A 23,738-nucleotide genomic window follows, 5' to 3' on the forward strand; every position below is an offset into this window, starting at 1 on the left:
CTGGGGCAAGGCCTGGTTCCCTTCTCTGCCCCCAACCCCAAAGGCAGCAGAGGTGATAGCCCCCCCCCACCTGGAAAGGAGACCGCAGCACAGCCAGGAGATGATGGAAGCCAAACTGGGGTGTGTCTCAAGACGTAGTAGGACAGGCAGAGGGAAGATGGCCCCCAAGACAGGAGCCTGGGAAGAAGGCAGCTATTTTTAGCCGCCGTCCATCTGCTTGGCAGGAGCAGAGTTTCGCTATCAGCGCAGCACGAGACGCCGTCTCCGCTTGCCCCAGGCCCAAGGAGAGGGGGGCAGCGACACTCCCCAGGCATCAGGAATGCTGCTCCTTCCTGGCGCGGCATGTACACCACCTAGAACACCCTTCTCGTGCCAGCCACATATTTTGAAGCTACGCCTGGAAACTTCAGCGAGGGGAATTGGGGGGGGGGGAGTTTCCTCCAAGGAGGCCTGAACTTGGCCAGGAGATACAGGCTATAGGCCAAAGGCAGGGGGGAGGAAGAGAGAGGCCCTTCTCTGTCCCTCCCAAGGACGGAACATTTCACTTAAGAAGCCACAACACGCTGGGCGTACATTCAACCTCCTAGATTATGTACCCCATCGAAGCAACCCTCCTAATTTTAAACCCACCGCCTACAACCAAGGGTTAGAAAACCCACCGCCCCCAATGGGGGAGGTGGTCACGCAGCCCCTCTTAAAAAACTATCCTCTGTTCCTGAACATTTGTTTTATTGGGACAGCCCCAGATCTTCCTTTCCGGGCAAGGAGTTTGGTTGGGAAAGGAGGCAACATAGCTCCAGGCATCGAGAGCAACATCAAATTGAGCTTTCTGACCCAGATTCGGTTACCATTATAAAACTCTAGAAGACAATCCTACTTTTTAAAGGCAGGATTAAAACATCCCGCTCACTCAAGGAGGCTGCAGCAAATTAGAAGCCAAGGGCCTGGCAGAAAAGAAACGTTTTTGCCCGAAGCTATGTAAGGTTGGGGATGCGGGTGGCACTGTGGGTTAAACCACAGAGCCTAGGACTTCGAATCCCCGCAACAGGGTGAGCTCCCATTGCTCAGTCCCAGCTCCTGCCAACCTAGCAGTTCGAAAGCACGTCAAAGTGCAAGTAGATAAATAGGTACCGCTCCAGCAGGAAGGTAAACTGCGTTTCCGTGCGCTACTCTGGTTTGCCAGAAGCGGCTTAGTCATGCTGGCCACATGACCTGGAAGCTGTACGCCGGCTCCCTTGGCCTATAGAGCGAGATGAGCGCCGCAACCCCAGAGTCGGCCACGACTGGACCTAATGGTCAGGGGTCCCTTTACCTTTATGTAAGGTTGGTGCCAGGCAAGCTTCCCCCAGGAGAGCATTCTACGAGGAGGGAGCCATCACTGGGAAGGTCCTGTTCTCATGTTGATACCCTCTGGACCTCCCATGTTACACTGATGGAGGAACATCACTGGGAGCGTAGCTGCTTTCAATACTTTTGAGGAGGCTATCCTTCTGGACAGGGCTGGGAATTGGGAAACTGTGCCCCTGTAGGTCATGCTCCTCCTATTTAGCAAATTGGTTCTAGTCTTAGCACCATGGTGTCCCACAGCAGCCACCCAGGAACACCTACATGAAGCCGCTCAGTGAGCTCGCCCAAGGTTCTTGTGCAAAGTGCCCTCGGTATACCAGCAATGCTCAGCTCTCTTCCGTACAAGTCTTGGGACTTGAACAAGCACCTGTAGCAGGTTGGACGGGTGCTAATATTCTGAAGCTCACTTAGGTAAGATGGTGGGGCTGTTGCTATGAGGTCTGTCTGACCAAGAAGATGGGACCACACTCATAGAAACATATGAAGAGCCCTGCAAAAACCGCAGCAAAGAAACATCAAGTTCTTGCACACACGGCCCCCAAGGACTCGGCTATACAGCTGAAAAATATAACGTTCAAAGTGTGTTTTAAGTGCATTACCAAATGTGGCCCTAGGTGGCGATGGTGAGCTAATGGGAAATTCAATATATATTTTTTAAAACTTTTTTTATAAAGCATTTTCACAGTGTGCGTTTTTTAAAATATATGTCTAGATTCAGCCCAAGTGTTACCTCTGCTTATCCGCTGCTTCTCTCCAGACAGGATTCCAGGGGTGTCAATTATGCTGATGCTGTCCAGGACCGGGTTGGGCAGCTGGGCACACATGAACCTACGAGGGAGGAAGGAGAGGGGAGTTAAGCCATTTGTCTCAGCCGAAAAAGCAAGCATAGGGAGGCAGACGTGGCTCCCTGCCTGTCCTCCTCGCCACACTTTTTGGGCAACAGAGCTAACCGCTTCATAGAGTTGAGCCACGTTTCAAAGCGGGGCCTCCCACCCTCCAGCACCCACCTTCGTGTGGCACCACCCACAAAGAGAAGGGAAGGGTGCCACGAGAATGAGTGGAAGATAACTCGAGAAACAATTCACCCCCTCCACTTGCCGGGCTCCCTTGAACTTGTTTGCAGATTCAGATCAAGACCACAACAGGGAACTGATCTTGAACCTTCTGACAGTGGCCCAGGGCATAATCACCAAGTTTTGGAAGCCCTTTAACCTCAATAATCTAGACAATTATTGGTATTTCAAGACTTGGCAAATCGCCCTTCTTGGGGGGCAGGGGGTGGGACTCGCATGAGCTAAAATTGTCCCAGGGCCAAAGTGCTTTGCCATTTTTTCTCATTTGTTTCATCCACAAACACAGTGGCTCAGGAAAGTCAGGTCCCACAGGTCTAGGTGTCTGGATTTAGTACAGCCCAAGGTTACGTTTTAATCTTTTAAGTATGAACTTGCCACTGTTTCAGGGACGCGGACTTATAAAAAATATTGGGGGGGCCCGGGAAAGCTCGTGAAATGCAAATAAGCTCATCAATATGCAAATAAGCTCATGAATATGCTAATAAAGTGGCGCCGCCCCCTCGTGAGCGAATAGGGGAGAGCGTGCTGCTGCCTATTTATCAGCTCCGGAACAGCTGATATGCGGGAAACCTGGGGCTAGAGGCAGGAGCCCCCGCCCCCGGGGATTCCCCTGTTCTCGCGGGGGACGGCCGGGGCTCTCCGGCTAGGGCGCGCGGCTGGCTGGCTGGCGAGGGAGCAGGTGGGGAGGAGGCGGGGGACGGCGGCGGCGCCCGAGATTATTGGGGGGGCTGAGCCCCCCCAAAAATTTTTTTGAGGGGGCTCAAGCCCCCTCAAGCCCCATGGAGTCGGCGCCTATGCACTGTTTTGATTTAGACCATCAAACCCTTTGAAATCATGAACCACACACCTTTCCCCTCTGGTTAGGTTTTATTTCTGATTCAATAAATCGTGTGGCTGCATCTTTGTGTATTTCCTTACTGGCAACTGAGACAACTTTTCATTTTATTTCATTGATTTTTTGCAAACATAACAAAGAATCAAGAGATTTTAAAGCGTCAAAGTCTGGAAGGACAAAAGCCCAAAGATACAAAACAGCTCCAAGGTGACAATAAAGCATTAACTCATACAAATATTCCCTTTACACATAATAAAGATTCATTAAAAATAAAAGTGTTCCCCCCACCATGAGTTTCATTCATTAATGAGAATAAAGGTTCTATGTAATCTTAAATGAGCCAGACACTTGCAAATACTGATGGCATTATATATTTTTAAAAATACATAGGAGAGGATGCTTACTGTTCCACCGAGAGTGGATCCACTTGGATCCTTAACTTTCAGCGGGGGTGCTGGGGTGTCAACAAAGAATACAGGCCTGAAACCATCTACTGGGACCATTGACAGCAGCTCTCAGGAAGAGTCTTCTCCGCTCTTCTTACCAATGACCAGAGAGATGCTTGTGGGATTTGAACCTGGGTCCTTCCTGCATGCAGAGCGGGCACCCTCCCAGCGAGCTGCAAAGGCCCTTCCCCAAGCTTCCCGGACCCTGTGTGAGACACAGGTTTTGCACCCCAGAATTGTGTTGAGATTGTCAAGAGCTAGACGTTCTGCTTTTCAAAAACGCTTCCTCTCAATTTCACAAGGAGGAAGGCATGACCACAGGACACAACAGGAAGATTTGGGCAGGGTAGGAGTTGCGGTAATCGACGGGGCTCAGGTGGACAAGTTCCTTTCGCCCAGGGATGGGGAACTCAAAGACGAGCTAAAATATATTGTGCAACTGCAAACCATCTTCCTAGACATGTTGTTCATGATGGCTGCTGCGGCTAATGGGTGCTAGGAAATCTAACAACATCAGGGGGAGGCGGTCAGGTTCCTCCCCTCCCCTTGAGCTAGAGACCAGGCCTGTGAGCTGGTTATAAAGTCCAGAACACCACCGCTGCCACCCCCACCAATTTGGTCTCCAGGGTATCTTGGAGACCAAACCCAACGCAGCACCTTTAGACCTGGAAAGAATGTCCCATCTGCACTCCAAATTTAAAGCGGTATCAGACCACCTTAAACAACCAATGGCTTCTTCCCCCAAAGATTCCTGGGAGCTGTCGTTTGTTACGGGTGTGGAGGGTTCCTAGGGGAACCCAATTCTCCCCAAAGAGCTATAATTCCCAGAGTTTCATGGAAAGAGGGAAACCACCCTGGGAATTGTAGCTCCCAATTCTTGGGACACTGAACAAACTTCAGCTCTCAGGATACTTTGAGGGAAACTGTTTCTGTTTAAAGTGACTTGATACTGCTTTAAAAGTACAGTGTGGATTAGGCCAGAGTCTCAGCCGGCTATCCCAGCTCCTGATACACAACAGTTCTCCTCCCATCAAGGCCATCTTTGACATGGACAGAGACTAAGTGAGCAACGCATCAGGGAACCGAGGCCTATGCTGTTCTCAGAAGAGGAAGGTCAAAAATTAGGTTCATGGGTTCGAGACCCATGTTGGGCGAAAAATCCCTGCACTGCAGAGGGTTGGGCTAGATGACACACACGGCCTCTTCCGACTCTACAATTCTACGAGGAAGGAAGAGGGTGAACATCCCAGTACGTAGCCTGAACTTTCAGTCACTGCTGACTTTGCCACCAGAGCATTCCCTGCCCTCTGTCTCAAAGCACCCCTCAGGGGCCATAGCTCTTGCATGCAGAAGGCCCTGGGTTCAGTCCTCCCAACAGCATCTGCAGGGAGGGCTGGGAGAGGCTCCCTGCCTGAAACCCTGGCATTGCTGCCAGTCAGTGTGGGCAGCACCGAGATAGTTGGACTCGGAAGAAAGCAGCTTCCCATGTCCTTCGCCAAGAGAGATGGGGCCGCTTCCCCTCTCCCGAAATGCTCAACACATCCTCCCATGACCTCGCCTGATCCATCCCCCGGCCCTTGTGGGAATAATAATAATAATAATAAATTTTTATTTATACCTCGCCCTGACTGGCCAGAGCCGGGCTCAGGGCGGCTAGCACCAGTAAAATTACAACGAAAATATAATGGGGGGGGGGACAATTTAAAATACATGTTAAAATACAGCCTTATTTTAATAATAGCCCATAGATCGAAACCATAAGGGGAGGGAAACATAAGGGTCAGACTGAGTCCAAACCAAAGGCCAGGCGGAACAGCTCTGTCTTGCAGGCCCTGCGGAAAGATGTCAAGTCCCGCACAGAATGCTTTCCTGCACAGCCCAGCAGGGGAGCGAGAGGCACCCTCTGCCTCATTGGTGCTCAGCACTGCAACTAGAAAAGATGAGCTTTGGAATATTGCAGAGACAGATTTGCAGGGCTGCTGCTGCTGCTTTGGAATTTGCTCCCGCCTTCTCCCCGCAAGCAGCAGGGAAGGCAACAAAGACCAAAGGCCACCTCTTCCTCCCTGCATCAGTCCCTCCTTGCGCAGCCCCGGCTTAACCCACAAAAGGCTGTGCACAAATCCAACTCCTGAACGCGCGGCCTGCGCTCCACCTGTACAGAGGTCCTAAGCCAAGGGTACGGGGAGGTCAGCCGTCGTCAAGGACCCTGGCAAGCTGCCTCAGATAATCTTGTAAGGATCCTCTGGAGATAAGGCACCTCCCGTCCTGGGCCCCCCTCTGCTTGGCCAACATGATCCAGCCTCCAGAAGGACTGTGGATTCAACCTACACCTACAGCATTTGACTGAGAAGCCTTCTCAGATCACTGGGCGCAGCAGAGGGTGAAAGGAGAAAGGAGTTAGGTATTAAGCCACGAGTAAACCATATATTTAAAGCACCACGATACCACTTTAAGTAATCATGGCTTCTTCCTCCAAAGCAACATGGGAACTGTAGTTTGTTCAGGGTGCTGAGTTGTAAGGAGACGCCTCCTTGAGTGGCTTAACAGCCAATCCATCTTCCCAGGGGTCTGTAACTCTGCAAGGGGAATCGGCGGTGTCCTAAAAAGTACCACACCCTTAACAAACAGCAGCTCCCATAATTCTTTGGGGAGGAACCCATGACTTTTTAAAGTGGCATTCCTAATGCTTTAAACCAGGGTCTCCCAAACTTGGGGCCTCTCCAGCTGTTGTTGGACTACAACTCCCATCAGCCCTAGCTAGCAGGACCAGCGGCCAGGGATGGTGGGAACTGTAGTCCAAAAACAGATGGAGAGCCAAGATGGGCAAATCCTGCTTTAAATGTGTGGGGTGAATGTGGCCTTAACAGTCCTCCCCACGGCATGATTCCGTGTAGGGCAAGCCAGGCAAAGCCGTCTGTAGATAAAATTCCCCAAAAGAATCCAGCTGGCAGCCAGCCACCTGAACAGAATAACCAAACTTCTCAGGGTGCAAGGAGGACTGGATACAAAATGCTGAGCTGGCCCCATACGAAGATTAGGGATGTAGTTTTTCAAAACATACAGTTTTTGGAAGGGCACAAGCTTTGCTCAGGTCCAAGGTTCAATCCCCACATTTCTGGACGGTGCGGGTTGAGACACCTGTTCAGCAAACCCGCCACCGCCAGGCAGCACAGCCACTAGCAAGCCAGATGGACCAGCTATCTTGGCTTGTGGCAAGAAAGCATCCTATGCTCAGAGCTAGCTTGCCTCCACTTGAAAGCCACATGCGGAGTCTGCAAAGCGCACCAACCTTGCGCAGGGAGATTTCTGGCTTACCAATCTAAACACTACAGAGGTCAGGCGGGAGTGGAACAAAAGTGTAAACACTGTCAGGGTGTAAAATTAACTAGGAGGCCCAAATTCCTCCTCTGAACTCCCAGACTGTTTTGCTAGCAAGGGAATCTGCAAGCCGCCCCTAAGTCTGCCGGAGGTCGCAGGGAGACCCAGCAGGAACTAACAATCCCTCTTTGTGTTGACCCTGCTCTCCTGAAATAGACTTTCGGCAGCATTAACTCGTGACTGGTGAGGAATTCGATCTCAGATGCTTCGGGGCTCAAAAGGGCCCTTAAAGAGACCGCTTGGCCAAAACTCTTGTTACGGGCAGTGTCAGACTTTGCAAACACTTGCTTCGATCTTCCCAGCCCACCCTTCCTGAGCAAAATTCCAGGGCACACTAGAGGGATCGGGGCTGCAGGAGGACCACTCCCCTTGGAAATCAGGGCAATTCCTGATTGACGCCAAGGTCCAGGGAATGAAAAGTCCATCACCACAAGAGCGTTGTATCAGAGGCAAAAAAAACCTAGAAGTTAACACCACCCCTGCTGTATGGCGGAAAGAATTTAGAACGAAACGAATTTATCAGCAACACAGGAGGTAATTCCTGGATCAGGTAAGCTTGACCACAGTAGCGGTGACTTTAGGACTGGACTGCTGCAATACACTTCATGTGGGGCCTCCTTTGTGCTTGACCCAGAAACTGTGGTTAGTACAGAATGCTGCAGCATGGTTGATGAGTGGAGCAGACCCTGTAAGCATACCTGCTCAGAAGTGTGCACTAGCTGCTGGTTTGTTAGTGGACTAAACTCAAAGGGTTATTCTTTGTATACAAGGCTCTCTCAACAGCGTGGGACCAGCTTACTTGAAAGATCACCTTGCCCCACAAATGTACCCCCTCGAATGCAGAACTGGGACTTTTACAAATGCACGTTTGTTCCATGGAGGCAAGGAATCTGATCCTTCAGGGCGACAGCATCAAAATTTTAGAACTCCCCATCCACTGACATTAGTCAGGCATCTTTGCTGTATTTTTGGTGCCTGCTAAGAACCTGGCTTAGGCAGACCTATGCAGACATGTACATTTGACACACATTTTAATACAGCAGACCCTCCGGATACGAATTAAATTCGTTCCAGGGGTCTGTACTTAACCTGAAAAGTCCGTTACTGGAGGCGCTGCTTCTGCGCACGGTGTACAGAGCACTTCTGCGCATGCATGCGTGGCAAAACCTGGCAGTATACACTTCCGGGTTTGCCACGTTCGCAACCTGAAAGTTATGTATCCAGAGCGGTACGTAACTCGAGGGTCCACTGTACGTAACTGCATCCAATTATGTATATGGATATTTTGAAAACGTTTAGGTCAGCTTGTTTTTAACTTCTGGCTTCACCGGTACTTGTTACCAGATTTTAGACTTTACGTAAATTGATTGGAGGTTTTGATGATTAAGCTGTATACAAATCCAGTTAAATGAATAAAAATAAAAACCAAATTAGTGGGATCTGCAACAAAGTTTTGTAGCGTGGACAGGGGGGTCCTCTTCTTCAGGGCTGCAGCCAGCTACAGGCTCCACCCCCTTCCTCCCTTGTTTTCTCCCCCAAATCAGGATTCCATGGCAAGGACCAGCCCTCACTTCTGAAAATCCCTTGTGAGCAAGAACAACAGGTGCTATAAATAAAAGATGGTCCAGAATGCCAGCCCACAACTTTAACCTTGCCAGCCCCACTTCTAAGAGCTCTGCGATGCCTCAGCAGGACAGGAGCTTGGGGGCGGGGTGGTGGGGGGAGAGAAAAAGTACTGGCCTAAACCCCCACCTGACAAAACAGATCCTGGGGTGCCTGAATTTTGCCACAGACTGAATGCACACACAACTATCAAATGAAAGGCTTTTACTTGGTGATTTTTGTAGTTTTGTTCCTTTGGAAAAGGCTTGAAAAGCCCCTCTGCTCTGGGAGGGGGGTGGGGCCTGAGCTACACTGCCAGGCCTCAATAACTCTTCCCCCTCCAGTCTGGGAACTGGCTGGGCATGCGAGCCAAAGAGGGGATTTCTGCTGCTCTTTAAATCTGCCTGCCAAAGACAGATGGGAGAGGGCGGAAGGAAGGGACAGCGCCCTAAAAGCCCAGGCTGGCAGCAGGGCTGGCTGACTGGGCACAGCCAGGGCACCAAGTCAGGCTGGAAAAGAAAGTGGAACTGGGCGGGTTGCACTTTTGGATCTTATCAGCTGCAGGATGCAGAGCTCCAAAAAGTGAGCAGCAGGATCCGCATCCACTACTTGGGCATGAGCCAGGGAGAGAAAAGAAGGCAGAGCAAGATTATTGACAGTAGATCCACACCATGTATTGAAAGCACAGCCAGAGGACATATTTAACACAAGTGACTTCCCCCCCCCCAAAGAATCCTGGGAACTGTAGTTTGTTATAAGTGTGTTGTGAGGAGGTAACTACAGTTCCCAAGATTCCCTGGTGTGCTCTAAATGTATGGTGTGGACCTATTCGGAGGAGGCTGCACTGCAACACTCCCCCCACCACAAAATAAGTTTCCTTGCTCATCTTCCTTTAGGGAAATTTTAATTTCCCGCTTGCATTTGATATGGTACAGCACCCCACCTCTTCCCAAAGTTGTTCAAGGTAAAACATTACCTCAAATTAACAACCACCCTGCAGGGCTGATTAGGATGAAAAACAGGTGACTTGCCCAAGGTTTCCCAGCCCAATCTCCAGGGATCAACTGGATTCCAGTGCCGGCAATGGGGTAATGCCACCCCGATGTCACCAGGCGGCAGAAGGTTAATGAGCCGTACCCAGACAGCTCTGTCCTCCAAAAGAGGAGGGATGCTGCCCACCTAGGTAACATCAGCCGCCTAAGGCAGTCACTCCACTCCACCCAACCTCAGGGCCGGCCGTGCCCCTAGGTAAAGGTAAAGGGACCCCTGACCATTAGATCCAGTCGTGACCAACTCTGGGGTTGCGGCGCTCATCTCGCTTTATTGGCCGAGGGAGCCGGCGTACAGCTTCCGGGTCATGTGACCAGCATAACTAAGCCGCTTCTGGCGAACCACAGCAGCGCACGGAAAAGCCGTTTACCTTCCCGCCCGAGTGGTACCTATTTATCTACTTGCACTTTGACGTGCTTTCGAACTGCTATGTTGGCAGGAGCAGGGACTGAGCAACGGGAGCTCACCCCGTCGCGGGGATTCGAGCCACCGACCTTCTGATCGGCGAGTCCTAGGCTGTGTGGCTTAACCCAAAGCGCCACCCGTGTCCCTGGCCCTGCCCCTAGCGAGCGTTATATCATGTCTGAGTGGAGATTTGAACTTGCTTCTTGGATCTTGCTCTCATCTAGGTGGTCCACGTATTTTTTTTTTTTGGGGGGGGGAGCAAGATAGCAGGTTCATCCATAATCAGCAACATTCATATGACTGGCAAATACTCAGGTTCATATGCCAGCTCAGCTACAGGGCAACCTCAAGCGGGGAAGTCACTCTCTTCGAGTCTAGCAAAAACACAAAGTGAGTCTACCTTGAGTTTCCTGGAAAGCAGGAGCAGCTGCCACCTAGCCCACCCTTTGCTACACTGACCGGCGGTGGCTCTCCCGCGTCTGAAAGGCTGACCCTACAGATGCCAAGGATTAAACCGTGGACCTTCTGCTTTCAAAGGGTGCATTCTACTACTGAGCTCCTAAAAACAAAGATTCTAGTCCTCATGGGTCGGAATAAAGAGCCGGTTTAAAAGAAAGGAAGCTGCCTTATTGTCTCGTTTGCATCAGCGTCGTGGCGGCTCTGCAAGGTTTACAGATAACGGGTCTTTCTTCAGCCACACCAGGAGATGCTACTGGGGATTCAAGCCCCTTGCCCTTGGAGGGAACCCGGGACCCGCCCCCCTGCTGCATCCCCGTACCTGTTGAGAAAGGCGTTGCCGAAGGCGTTGAGCTTGCGGAAAGGGCGCCGGGGGTCGACGACCAGCGCGTTGCCCGGGATGACGCCCTCGCTTTCGCCGCCCATGACGGCGATGAAGGAGTCCGTGGTGGGCTCGGGCCCGATGCGCATGCCGGGGAAGTCCTGCTCCAGCAGGTGGCGGATGAAGGTGGTCTTGCCCGTGCTGTACTGGCCCACCAGCAGCACCATGGGCTTGCTCTCCCAGTCGGCGGGCTCCAGCGCCGGCGAGTGGAAGTCGTGGAAGCGGTAGTGCTCCTCCAGCGGCAGCAGCTTGCCGGCGTACAGTTGCTTCAGACCCTCCGAGACGGTGCGGAACAGCTCGGGTTCCTTGCGCCGCCGCGCGTCGCGGCTCACCCAGCTGAACATGGCTGAGCCCAACCCTACTGCGGGCGAAGGGTGGGGAAAAGGAAGAGAAAAATAAAATTAAAAAAAAAAATAAGAATGAAGAGGGAGCGTTATATGCGGGGCCGGCTCCGGGTTCAAGAGCGCCTTATGCGGCAGGCAAAATAGCCGACGGCAGCGCAACGCACCGCAGACGCCACGCGCCGCTCGGCGGCTCTCCTTATCAAGCAGCGGCGGCAGCGCCACGCCCCTCCTCACCCCTGATTGGCCGCTCGCCTACGTGCTTGCCCCGCCCTCTTTCCTTTCCCGGCAGCCCTGAGAGCCGCAGAAGGCAAAAGTTGAGGCGCGCCTCTTTAACTTTTGAGCGTAGAGGTACGAAAGGGAAAGATGGGCCCATCTCAGCCACCACCAAAGCAAGGTAACGCGGGTGGAAGGAGGAACTTTGCACATGCTCAGAAGCACTCGGGCACCTCTGAATTCAGCCTTAGCAATTAAGAATTGCCTCCTCAAAAATAAAACGAGTGCTCGTGAGCATGTGCAGAGCGTACTTCCTTTTTGCAGGCTACTCAATAGCTCCATTGTTTCCCCCTCCTTTTACACACATATTAATTAATTAAGTAAACTTATTAAGCCAGGTGTTCTCTAACAGCGACTTGCATTAAAAAAACATACACATTAATACATTATACCATAGGGAGGGGAGAGGGGAAAAAATCATATAAAAGAGTATACAATACCCCTTGTATAGGATAAATAAAACAGAATCAGCTCAGTCCATCAAAGGCCCAGGGGGGAAGGTAAGTCTTTACCTGCCTCTGAAAAGATGTCAGCAAACCTCACTGGGGGGGGGGGTTATTCCTCAGAGGGAGCCAACACTGAAAAGGCCTTTTACCTATATTATGTGGGGACGTGGGAAACGAGGTCCCCTATCTGCCAAAGCAGAAGGCCGAAGTTGATTCCTAGTTCCCAGCTCCTGGTTTCAACTCTTAGCTTGGTTATCTAAACCCGGATTTGAAACTGCACTTTAGCCACCCAGTAGATAAGCTTAATTAGTAATCTTATTTTCATAACAAGTGGCCAGTGTTGTTTTCTGAACCAAGCACTGTGCATCAATAAACAGAATGGCTTTTTCCAGTCGGTCATAAAGCCGTGGCTTTTATCACTGGTTCCTCTGCTTTGTGAGCTAAAGTGCAAACCCAAACCCAGATTAAATTGCCTAATTAAATCCTACTTTCCAGTTCTTAGAGCGTCATTGGCAGCCTGAATAAGGAATGGATGCTTACTATTTTAATATTGCTTTGTTTCTGTGTTTTGCCGTCGGGTGAATAGTATTATATTTTGGGTCTGTAAGAAACGGGGGTGTGGTTGTCAGTGCGTGGTTTATCTGCCGTAAATAAATAGCAAACTGAAACTTAACATGCCCCAGCCTACAGATCTGATAAACTCCAGGTCCTTTTCTGCTTTCCTGTATCATATGCTTCCCTGAGCAAGAAATTGTCCCTCCCAGTTGTTCTCATAGGACCAAAGCATTACTTTGCTGTAACAAGTTTTAACATAGAGGGAAGGACCATTGTAGCATCTGCTTTGCACGCAAAAGGTCCCGGGTTCAAACCCTGCTGGTGTCTCCAGATAACAAAAGGCTCATGTAGCTAGTGCTGGCAATGCATGCCTGTGCTTGAGACCCTTGAGAGTCACTGGGAGACAATGTGCTGTAGTGGTTAGAGTGTCAGACTGCGACTCAGCACCCCACTTGGCCACAAAACTCACTAAGTGGCCTTGGGCCAGTCGCTGCCTCTCAGCCTGACCCACCTCGCAGGGTTGTTGTGAGGGTTAAATGAAGAGCGGGAGAATCATGTCCGCCACTTTGAGCTCGTGGGAGGAAAGGTTGGATATACTGTACAAATAATATTTATATATGGTTATATATAGTCCTGTTAGCTAGGGATGATGGGAGTTGTAGTCCCAAAACATCTGGAGGGCCGAGGTTGCCTATACCTGATCTATACAGGTGCCAGGGCAGATAACAAAGCATGAAATAAACAAATTGCACCATAAGCAGCTATAAAACAGTCAAATGCAGCAGCTGATAAGCAGAGGCAGCTAAAACCATAGAGCAGGCAAAAAAAAAACAAAAAAAAAAACAAATCACTGACTTAAATCAGGACGTTGGGGTGCCCTGGGAAGGATAGGCCCTGGGCTATCTGGGTCCCTGATCAGAATTGAGGTTCTGGGACTCAGTAGTACCAAGCTGCGCATGCCCATTGAGCAAAGAGAAAAAGATATAAGGGATCAGCCTCAAGCTGTATGTCTGGAATGTGTAAAGAAATAATAAAGGGAAAGATGCCTTGATGGTGATGTGGGGCATCTCTGGCTTGCGAGTGATAGCCTCACCTGAGCTCCCTTCGTCCATGTCAGCGTCCTTCTGCCTCCGCTCCATTCCCTCTGCATGGCAAACCCGCCTCGGCCTCGGCAGTTTAACAGCCCGGTGGCTCTGGCTGGCCGGAATCCCTCTTTGTGAACTGGCCTCATGCATCGCCCGTGATGTCAGCAGGTTCTGGAATGAATGGTCCGCAGCTGGGGAGGAACCTCTCATTCCTAAGAATTAGACTCTTGCCTCTCCTGGGGAAGACCCCGGGCCAATTTCAAGGGGTTCCTATCCGTATATAAAGCCCGTCTGCTCTGATTCAGCTGCAAAATGTGGGTTTTCCTGGAGAAACGAACAAAAAGCGCTCAGGCCCAGACCTGGAATGCCCAGACCTATACCTAGAAAGTGCAAAGCAAAGGTAAGCATGGGTGAGCCCTAGGTCGTGGTCATTTATGAAAAGGTAGAAACTCTGCATGCACTCATTTAGCTGCAGTTCCTGCATTGCAGGGGGTTGGGCTCCTTCCAAGCTCTGCATTTCTGTGATTCTATGATTCATGCGCCTTTGTCCCAGCACTGTAAATTGTTTAAGAGCCCTGATCCCGAGAGAGGCCAAACCTTGAACGTGCCTTTATCGGGCTCACCCGCGTTCCAGCTCAAGGCTCTTGGCATGGTCCAAACCATGACATATCACAGTACTATGTGATTCCCCCACCCCACCCCACTCAATATTAGTTAGCCAAGTGAAGGGAGACCTTTGGCTCTGCTTATCCACTCAACTTTCTCTTTCGCTGCAACACGATCTGTCTGTTGGGTGAGAAAGCGGAATGGCTTTTGGGTGTGCATGCGGAGATCACAGCTCTTGTGTTTCACATTTCCTGTTTTGCCTCTAGCAGCTAAGAGTCCTGGGCTGGCCCTGACCCCCCCCCCCTTCAGGTGGTGAGATATAAAGTGTCATGCAATAGCTGAGTTGCAAATAGAACCACCTAATGAAAATTGGCAGAAACATTTGGGACAGGGCCTCACATGGGAGTCCAAAACTCAAGCAGAATAGATATGAACCTGTCGAGATATATCAGCCGAGTTAAAGATCAAGGTGGGAGTTTATGTTTGCTTTATAATTCTCCATTTGAAGTTTGAACACCAGTGCAGTCCTCGCAACCTTTTTCCAGGGGTTGGGGTATAAAGAGGCTGAATGCATTGCAATGTGATAGTTGAAACGAGGATTTCTGAAGATCTCCTTCTCCTTCGTGTTCCACTATCCTGACAAATGGTGCTCAGTGTGGTTTTGATCAAGGAAAGTTTAGAAGCCAAAGGAGCCGTTTTTAAAGTCAAAAGTTGCAAAGCCACATGATCTGGATCAACAAAAAGTAACAGCAAACAAAACAGAATGTGCCTAGCGGTGAGGAGTACATAGATATTAAATGTCAGTCACAAGCCAGCCAACTGTGATATTCTAAGGATAATGAATTCATGGGAAATTGGGTAAAAATGGGGGGGTGTTTCAGCCCGAAAGGGTCTTCTGTAGTGGCACGACAATACAAAACCTCAGCGTCTTCAACGAGCCTGTTTGTGGAATATATAAATATGTGAGTAAAGAATGTTACAGATTTTCTGCTATTTCCTGAACTTCAGTTTGGGAATAATCTGCAAGCTCTTGGAAAAAAATGCAAATCTCACCCCACCCAGTTTAGGGTCGCAAAACTTCCGTGGCACCTGGGGGGTGGGGTGGGAGTATCTCCTCTTCTCCGTTCCCCATCCAGGATTTTGATTGGTTTTCCTTTCGCCCCACCCCACCCAACATTTGCTAAACTGCCCCGGCTCCCTTTCATTCCCCCTCCCTTTCATTCCCCCTCGTTCCATCAGCCACGAAATGGAATACGATCATTCCAATCTGCTGTGTCAGGTTTAAAGGCAGTTCTTTTAAAAAAATTTAAAAATCTCCTCCCAAAATCTGAGCCAAGGGAGAAAAAAGCCTCAAAATGAAAGGACAAGATTTTTCCTCCCAAATAAGGGAGCGAGGCATCCTTCGGAAAGCCTTTCCCTCACAGGCGATGTGGGCCTCATATTTTCCACTGCAAAAGTCCTCCGTTCGGAGGGAGGGAAGGTTGTAGAGAGCACACCAGAACTCTAGAGCTACGTGTTGAGGGGGAAGGGAATAAAGGGAGCCACAAGGCGTGGAAAAGAGAAGGGCTATTATCCCTCCACGGAATCGAAAAGTTGGGACCCCAACGGTCATCTAGTCCAACCCCCTGCAGTGCAGGAAGCACAGCTAAAAAACCCCTGGCAGGTGGCCATCCAAACTTCTACTTAAATCTCCAAGGAAGGAGAGAGTCCACCTTTCAAGGGTTTCCATTCTACCGCCACAAAGTTCTTCCTAATGTTTAGTCGGAATCTCCCATCTTGTAATTCCCTCGGGAGAAGCAGAAAACAAGCTTGCTCCATCTTCCATGTGGCAGCCCAGATATTTGAAGGTGGCTATCGCATCACCGCTTCTGCATGACCTACTGAGGCATGAGGCCTCCTCCGTAAAGGAGGCCCTTGGAAGCCAAAACAGTCAGGTAAGGGCCTGGCCGGAGTGTGTGTGTGCATCTTCCCCTGCTTCCCACATTTCCTGCGGGGCAGAAAGGCCTCTTCTGGTGCGCATGAGGGGTTTCATCCCAATGCCCACCCCGCAGTGCTTTATTGCACACTGATGTGCTGAGCTGCATCTCCAGGGGAGGCTGGCTTGCCACGCCCCAAGTGCCTGGCAGAGTCAAACCAAGGCAGGTGTGGGAGCAGAGGAGGCAGAGAGAAAGAGACCTGGCGCAAGCCTGCAGTTCTCTTCCCGCCTGCCCCAGCATCCTTAGAGGAGCCTTTCTCAATCAGCTGGGCACAATGGCCCCCCTGTGAGGCTGTTTTCCTCCCCAGCCCCAGAGGCTGCACTCATGTGAGCCTCCGAAACGGATGGGCCGGCATCCAAAGCCTCCTTTCTGGAAGCAGAGGGCGGCTGGGATTCTTTCCGGCCCAAGGTCAGGTGATGGGAGACACAGAGGAGCATTGACCACTTTGGGGTGGGGTGGGGGGAGGCTCCTCAGAGAGTATTTCCTATCGCTCTCCCCATAAAAAGGACAGAGCCTTTCAGAGCACCAGAGCACTAAAAAGACTGTGGTACCTTTATCTCCTGTATAATTCAAAATGAAAACAATACCAAACAGTATAATATTTGTATTTATTTATTTTTTGGAATGACACAAAACACATCAAAATAGAGGCATGCGCATGTCATGCGCAAAACACAACAGGATCTGATTTCCTCGCGTTCTGTATTTTGCTCTGCTGCAGGAGGTTAGCCTGCCCACTGCGTAATCCAGCACGGAGTGGGTGCTTTTCCTCACAGAACAGTCCTCAAGGAACGCCTGGCTGTGAGGATTTAGGGCAGGGCAAGGGAAGCTCTGGCCTGATCCTGCTAGGAAGCTATAGTAAACAGGGCCTCCGATCAGGAAAAGGAAGCCATCGCTCTCTCAGCAGGGGCCCACGCTTGGGCTGTGGAAACTCCAGGCGCCTGGCCTGACATCACGACATTCTTATGTCCATTGCACAGCCACCAATGGAGCAAAGGCGAGGAAAGAATGTGTCACTCTGGCCCACATGTGCTGCTGAGTTAGGCCACAGGCTTTGTCATCTCCTTGGCCGCCTGATGCCATCTCTCTTGGGGTGGGTCTCTAGAACAGCCTGCAGCTCAGCTCTAGCCCAGACACCCAGAGGTGCACCCACCTGGGAATCCCTGGGTTGGGGGACCCGTGATCAGAAGTGCCCTTCCAGTGGGATCAGGCCGAAGGTTCTGCACCCCGCTCTCCTTGAATAGTAGAGTTGGGAACCCCCAAGGCTCATCTAGTCCACCTCTGCAGTACATAGATCACAGTGGACAACAGGGTTGAAAGGCCTGAAGTCTCTCTGTTTGCCTGGCCCCTTCCTGGTGGCACGGGGGGGGGGGGGAAGCTTGAATCTCCAGGTGAAAAAAGACAGTCACAGAACCGAGAAATTACACAAAACAAATGAAATACCGTGAAGATCCCTGAAAAGAGAAGTAATCGACTTGAAATATTATCGTATAGCAATAAACTAAATAATAAAAATCAAAAAGTTTAAGGGGGAAAAACATTTCTAGTTGATTACTTCTCGTTTCAGGGATCTTCACGGTATTTCATTTGTTTTGTGGATCTCCAGGTGGGCGAGAGTGCCTTTAATAGTAATGTTAACAACAACAACAACAACAACCATTATTAAGAAGACTGTGCATGCAGCTTGCAAGCTTCAGCCCAACAAGGAGCTGGCTGTAAATTGCAGCACAAACACACTGGGGAACCTGCCCTTCTCTCCCAATTAACCTCCATCTCCAGGGCGTGCCCCATGACATCACTGCAGGCCTCCCTCTGTGACATCACCAGGGGCCGCCCCAGGATCTCAGGTTTGTCCTGAAATCTCAAGGTCTGGGATGCTTGCAACCCCACCAGCCAACCACATGCCCATTATGGGAAGTCTGTCATTGTGATTCCCACCACTGCTTTGGGAAGGCCCCAGACCCCACCCTGCCCCAGAGAGCTGCTCCAGAGCCAGAGAGGGCCACTTGCCAAGGAGGAGGCAGGCACACCCCGGGTCTCTCTCAGCAATGGTTCCTCCATCCAAACAAGCCGGTTTCCATGCCAGGGAAGGAAGCAGAGGCTGGGGACTTTTCCTGTTGACTTGGGCTCAATCATCAGCCACAATGAGGCTGTAACAATGGGGGCAGGGTGGCTTTTAACCCTGCACGGGGACAGGGGATGGGGGCTTTCATCCCCGCACTTCTCTGCAAAGCGAGAAAGGAGACAGAGTCCCAGACTGCCTCCATCTCCCCAGCTGTGCCATCGGGGCAGGATAGTGGGGCAGGCCTTTGGACAGCCCCTCAGCAAAATGAGCGGCAGGAGGGAAGCAAACCCAGCTGGACCGGCTTAGCAAATTTTGAAGGAAGGAAAGCAAAACACACACACACAAAACCGCCTAAAGCTGCAATTCCCAGACTCCAGGGACCACAGTTTGGAAGCCCCTGATCAAAAGTGTTGGGGGGCGACGGAGGGAGAGTGCATTAAACCCGGCTCCAAAACTATCTCCTTGCCCCACCGCTACTCCCCTTGTTCCTGACTTCTGGAAAGTCACCATGATGCATTCAAGACTAGCTCTGCACACAAACATGGGTCTGCATGAGCCAATGGGTGGGGTTCGAGGAGCCGGGCCAAACTGCGAGGCACGCAGAGGCCAGCTCCACCCAGGATCAGGCCAGCTGCCGTCTGCATGTTCTTGGCGCTTCGGTGATGATGCAGAGCAGCCGGCAGGGAGCTGTTGCTCCGGTGCAAGCCAGATTCCCAACTGCGTGCAGCTGATTACATGCCTGTAACTTAATCTAGAGAAGACAGAAGACCTGCCTGCTGGGGAGGAATCTTCTGATTCAGGGTTTGGAGCTCAGCCTTAGCACTGGATTCTCCAATGGGCAGACGGAGTATGTGCTTAGGGCACCAGCAAAGCAAAAGTAGAAAAAATTATCTGGCTGTTGTTGTTTTTTAAAAAAAAGCACTGAAGTATGCAACATGGGAAAAATCAGAACTTTGTTAAACTTCCATATTCTCATATATATTTTATTAAATTTTCTGTTTTACAGTTTAAAATACTCATTTAACATCCTTAATATATCAATGACTTCCCTTCTTCTCTTTCCATGGTTCATTTTCAAATCATAAATCCTTTACAAAAACTATACCATTCAGTATTCCATTATTGCATCCATCACAACTTGTTTACACCGTTTTCAGCTAGACTTCCATATTCCCTACTCCACACTTACCTCCCTCCATTGGGCCCCTAATGCTCAGCTTGTTCTGGAGGGGCCTGCGCTCCCCATGCAGAAATAGGACTGCGACTCTGGCGCAATGCTTTGGTGGGAAATGGTAGCCCGGGGTGCTTTTTACCAGCTTTGTAATAAGTACAGAGCCGGCCATAGAAATTCACACCTCGGTAACTTCCGGGATGGGCTGCTGCAATCCATTCTACCTGGGGCTGCCCTGGAAGTCTGTTCAGAACCTCCCATTGATCCAAACACATCTGACAGCCCCAGCAATGCAGCACAGGGTATTTAATTTCACCTGTAGTTGCTGCTCCATTTCTGAGCTCCATCCCAAGTGCTGGTCCTAACCTTTTAAATCTTCTCCTCTCATAGGTTCCCACCGGTATGTATTGATCAAGGCCAGACCCCAAAGTCACTGCCCCACTGCCCTCTGAGGTTTGGCAGTTGGGCTTGTGAGGAGGGGTATTCCTGGTACCTCAGTTGTGGGGCACCCTCCCCAAGGGGCCTGGCTCAGTCACTCCCTGCTCCTCAGAATTTGCCTTTTTCCAAAGGAGACTCTGCCCATTTTCAAAAACGAAAGGAGGAAAATGCAAAATATATAGTTCACTCTCACCTAGGAAAACAGGCCTGGTGGTGGGGGTTGAAATTTTGCATATTTATTATTTAATTGCTAGATTTATATCTTGCCAGTGCCTTCCTCCAAGCTGCTCAGGGCAGCAAGCATGAGTCTCTTTCCACCCACCCAGATTTTATCCTCACAACAACCCTGTGAGGTAGAAACAAAATTAAAAAAATCCTTCCAGTAGCACCTTAGAGGCCAACTAAGTTAGTTATTGGTATGAGCTTTCGTGTGCATGTCAATAAGTAACTTAGTTGGTCTCTAAGGTGCTACTGGAAGGAATTTTTTTATTTTGTTTCGACCATGGCAGACCAACATGGCTACCTACCTGTAACTATACCTGTGAGGTGGTAGGTTCAGCTGAGAGAGAGGTGTTCCAAGGTCACCCAGTGAACTTCTTGGTTTGAGTGGGGATTTGAACTCGCCATCCCATTGCACTTGCCTAACCTTTGTGCTCTAGCCATCATGCCACATTAGCTCTGGTTTTCTAGTTACCCCCTTCCACCCTTGTTGACAATTGCTTCTTCTTCTTCTTCTCTTCCTTCCTTCCTTCTCAGGCCAAGGGCCGCTTGGCAGGGAGGGCGTGGAGAGGGACATACTTGTGCCCTACAAAACTGACAGCCAGGAGACAGGAGGGGGACTGGCTGTCAATTCATAGGTCATAGTAGTGTGCCCTCGGTCTGGTTCTGCCGCGGAGCAGGAAGCATCGTCCGAGCACCACTTCTTCCTGGTTGACCCATCAGGGGAAATGGGGCACAAAGCCCACCTTGGGCGCACCTGCAAAGGCCGGAACCACCTCCTGTCCATGCTCTTTTCATGGGCAGACGGGCCTTAGCATAAAATCCTGGAGAGCTGGCTCCTGTCATTTTCGACAAGGCCGAGATCAATGGATCATTGCAGGGGGTTGGACTAGAATCATAGAATAGAATCATAGAATCATAGAGTTGGAAGAGACCACAAGGGCCATCGAGTCCAACCCCCTGCCAAGCAGGAAACACCATCAGAGCACTCCTGACATATGGTTGTCAAGCCTCTGCTTAAAGACCTCCAAAGTAGGAGACTCCACCACACTCCTTGGCAGCAAATTCCACTGTCGAACAGCTCTTACTGTCAGGAAGTTCTTCCTAATGTTTAGGTGGAATCTTCTTTCTTGTAGTTTGGATCCATTGCTCCGTGTCCGCTTCTCTGGAGCAGCAGAAAACAACCTTTCTCCCTCCTCTATGTGACATCCTTTTATATATTTGAACATGGCTATCATATCACCCCTTAACCTCCTCTTCTCCAGGCTAAACATGCCCAGCTCCCTTAGCCGTTCCTCATAAGGCATCGTTTCCAGGCCTTTGACCATTTTGGTTGCCCTCCTCTGGACACGTTCCAGTTTGTCAGTGTCCTTCTTGAATTGTGGTGCCCAGAACTGGACACAGTACTCCAGGTGTGGTCTGACCAGAGCAGAATACAGTGGCACTATTACTTCCCTTGATCTAGATGCTATACTCCTATTGATGCAGCCCAGAATTGCATTGGCTTTTTTAGCTGCCGCGTCACACTGTTGGCTCATGTCAAGTTTGTGGTCAACCAAGACTCCTAGATCCTTTTCACATGTACTGCTCTCAAGCCAGGTGTCACCCATCTTGTATTTGTGCCTCTCATTTTTTTTGCCCAAGTGCAATACTTTACATTTCTCCCTGTTAAAATTCATCTTGTTTATTTTTGCCCAGTTCTCTAATCTGTCAAGGTCGTTTTGAAGTGTGATCCTGTCCTCTGGGGTGTTAGCCACCCCTCCCAGTTTGGTGTCATCTGCAAATTTGATCAGGATGCCCTTGAGTCCATCATCCAAGTCGTTGATAAAGATGTTGAATAAGACCGGGCCCAAGACAGAACCCTGTGGCACCCCACTAGTCACTCTTCTCCAGGATGAAGAGGAACCATTGATGAGCACCCTTTGGGTTCGGTCAGTCAGCCAGTTACAAATCCACTGAGTGGTAGCATAGTCAAGACCGCATTTTACCAGCTTCTTTACAAGAATATCATGGGGCACCTTGTCAAATGCCTTGCTGAAATCAAGGTAGGCTACATCCACTGCGTTCCCTTCATCTACCAGGCTTGTAATTCTGTCAAAAAACGAGATCAGGTTAGTCTGACATGACTTATTTTTCAGAAATCCATGCTGACTATTGGTGATCACAGCATTCCTTTCTAGGTGCTCACAGACTGTTTGCTTAATGATCTGCTCCAGAATCTTCCCTGCTATTGATGTCAGACTGACTGGGCGGTAATTATTTGGGTCCTCTCTTTTCCCCTTTTTGAAAATAGGGACAACATTTGCCCTCCTCCAGTCTGCCGGGACTTCGCCTGTTCTCCAGGAATTCTCAAAGATGACTGCCAGTGGTTCTGAGATCACATCTGCCAGTTCTTTCAATACTCTTGGATGCAGTTCATCTGGCCCTGGAGACTTGAATACATCTAAACTAGCCAAATATTCTTGTACTATCTCCTTAGTTATTCTGGGCTGTGTTTCCTTTGCTGAATCATTTGCTCCAAATTCTTCAGGTCGGGCATTGTTTTCTTTATCGGAGAAGACTGAGGCAAAGAAGGCATTGAGTAGTTCAGCCCTTTCTGTGTCCCCTGTTTGCATTTCACCATCTTCTCCTCTGAGTGACCCCACAGTTTCTTTGTTCTTCCTTTTGCTACGAACATACCCATAAAAGCCTTTTTTGTTGCTTTTAACCTCTCTAGCAAGCCTGAGTTCATTCTGTGCTTTAGCTTTTCTGACTTTGTGTCTACATGTGCTGGCTATTTGTTTGAATTCCTCTTTGGTGGTTTCCCCCCTTTTCCATTTTTTGTACACATCCTTTTTTAATCTTAATTCAGTTAAAAGTTCTTTAGATAGCCACCCTGGCTTCTTTAGGCACCTTCCATGTTTCCGTCTCATTGGTATTGCCTGACGTTGTGCTTTTAGTATCTCCCTCTTAACAAACTCCCAGCCATCATGAACTCCCTTTCCTTTTAGTATTGTTGTCCATGGGATCTCACCCAGCACTTCCCTAAGTTTTATGAAGTCGGCTTTCTTAAAGTCAAGAAATTGAGTCCTAGTATGCTTGGCTGCTCCTTTCCGCTGTATAGTAAACTTCAGAAGAGCATGATCACTCGCGCCTAATGATCCTTCCACTTCTACCCCACTAACCAGGTCATCAACATTGGTTAGGACCAGATCTAAAATGGCTGTTCCTCTTGTTGCTTCTCCCACTTTCTGGACAATGAAGTTGTCTGCAAGGCCAGTGAGGAATCTGTTTGACCTTATGCTCTTGGCTGAGTTTGACGTCCAACAAATATCCGGGTAATTGAAGTCCCCCATTACTACTATCTCCCTTCCTTTTGCATGCTTGGCCATCTGTTCCAGGAAGGCATCATCTATGTCCTCCGTTTGGCTTGGGGATCTATAGTAAACTCCCACAATGAGGTCTCTGTTATTCTTCTCTCCCTTAATTTTGACCCAAATGCTCTCACTTTGGCTTTGAGGATCTAAATCTTGGATCTCTTCACAGGTATACACATCCCTGACATATAACGCCACTCCTCCTCCTTTCTTGTCTGGTCTGTTTCTCT

At 49.8% G+C, this 23,738-nt stretch overlaps 1 protein-coding gene and 1 long non-coding RNA gene across 3 annotated transcripts in view; one reads left to right on the top strand and one right to left on the bottom strand.

Moving 5' to 3' along the window:
- Positions 1-13,832, bottom strand: part of EHD1 (EH domain containing 1) — a 31,512-nt gene extending 17,680 nt beyond the window's left edge. The window contains exons 1-3 of one of the 2 annotated variants that reach the window (XM_082204291.1): positions 13,686-13,832; positions 10,915-11,332; positions 2,078-2,175 (exon numbers count right to left, since the gene is read on the bottom strand). In XM_082204291.1, coding sequence (XP_082060417.1) covers positions 2,078-2,175; positions 10,915-11,332; positions 13,686-13,827 — 658 coding nt within the window. In that variant the 5' untranslated portion in view covers positions 13,828-13,832. Of the gene's footprint in view, positions 1-2,077; positions 2,176-10,914; positions 11,336-13,685 lie in introns of both variants that reach the window. The other variant, XM_082204290.1, reaches the window with a different exon arrangement.
- Positions 13,833-13,857: 25 nt separating this feature from the next.
- Positions 13,858-15,097, top strand: LOC309521638. The gene is made up of 2 exons (XR_014214745.1): positions 13,858-14,077; positions 14,593-15,097. It is a non-coding gene; the product is annotated as an uncharacterized lncRNA (long non-coding RNA).
- Positions 15,098-23,738: the final 8,641 nt, after the last annotated feature.

Source organism: Podarcis vaucheri, assembly GCF_965113315.1.
Source record: "Podarcis vaucheri genome assembly, chromosome: 16".
Taxonomy (NCBI): domain Eukaryota; kingdom Metazoa; phylum Chordata; class Lepidosauria; order Squamata; family Lacertidae; genus Podarcis; species Podarcis vaucheri.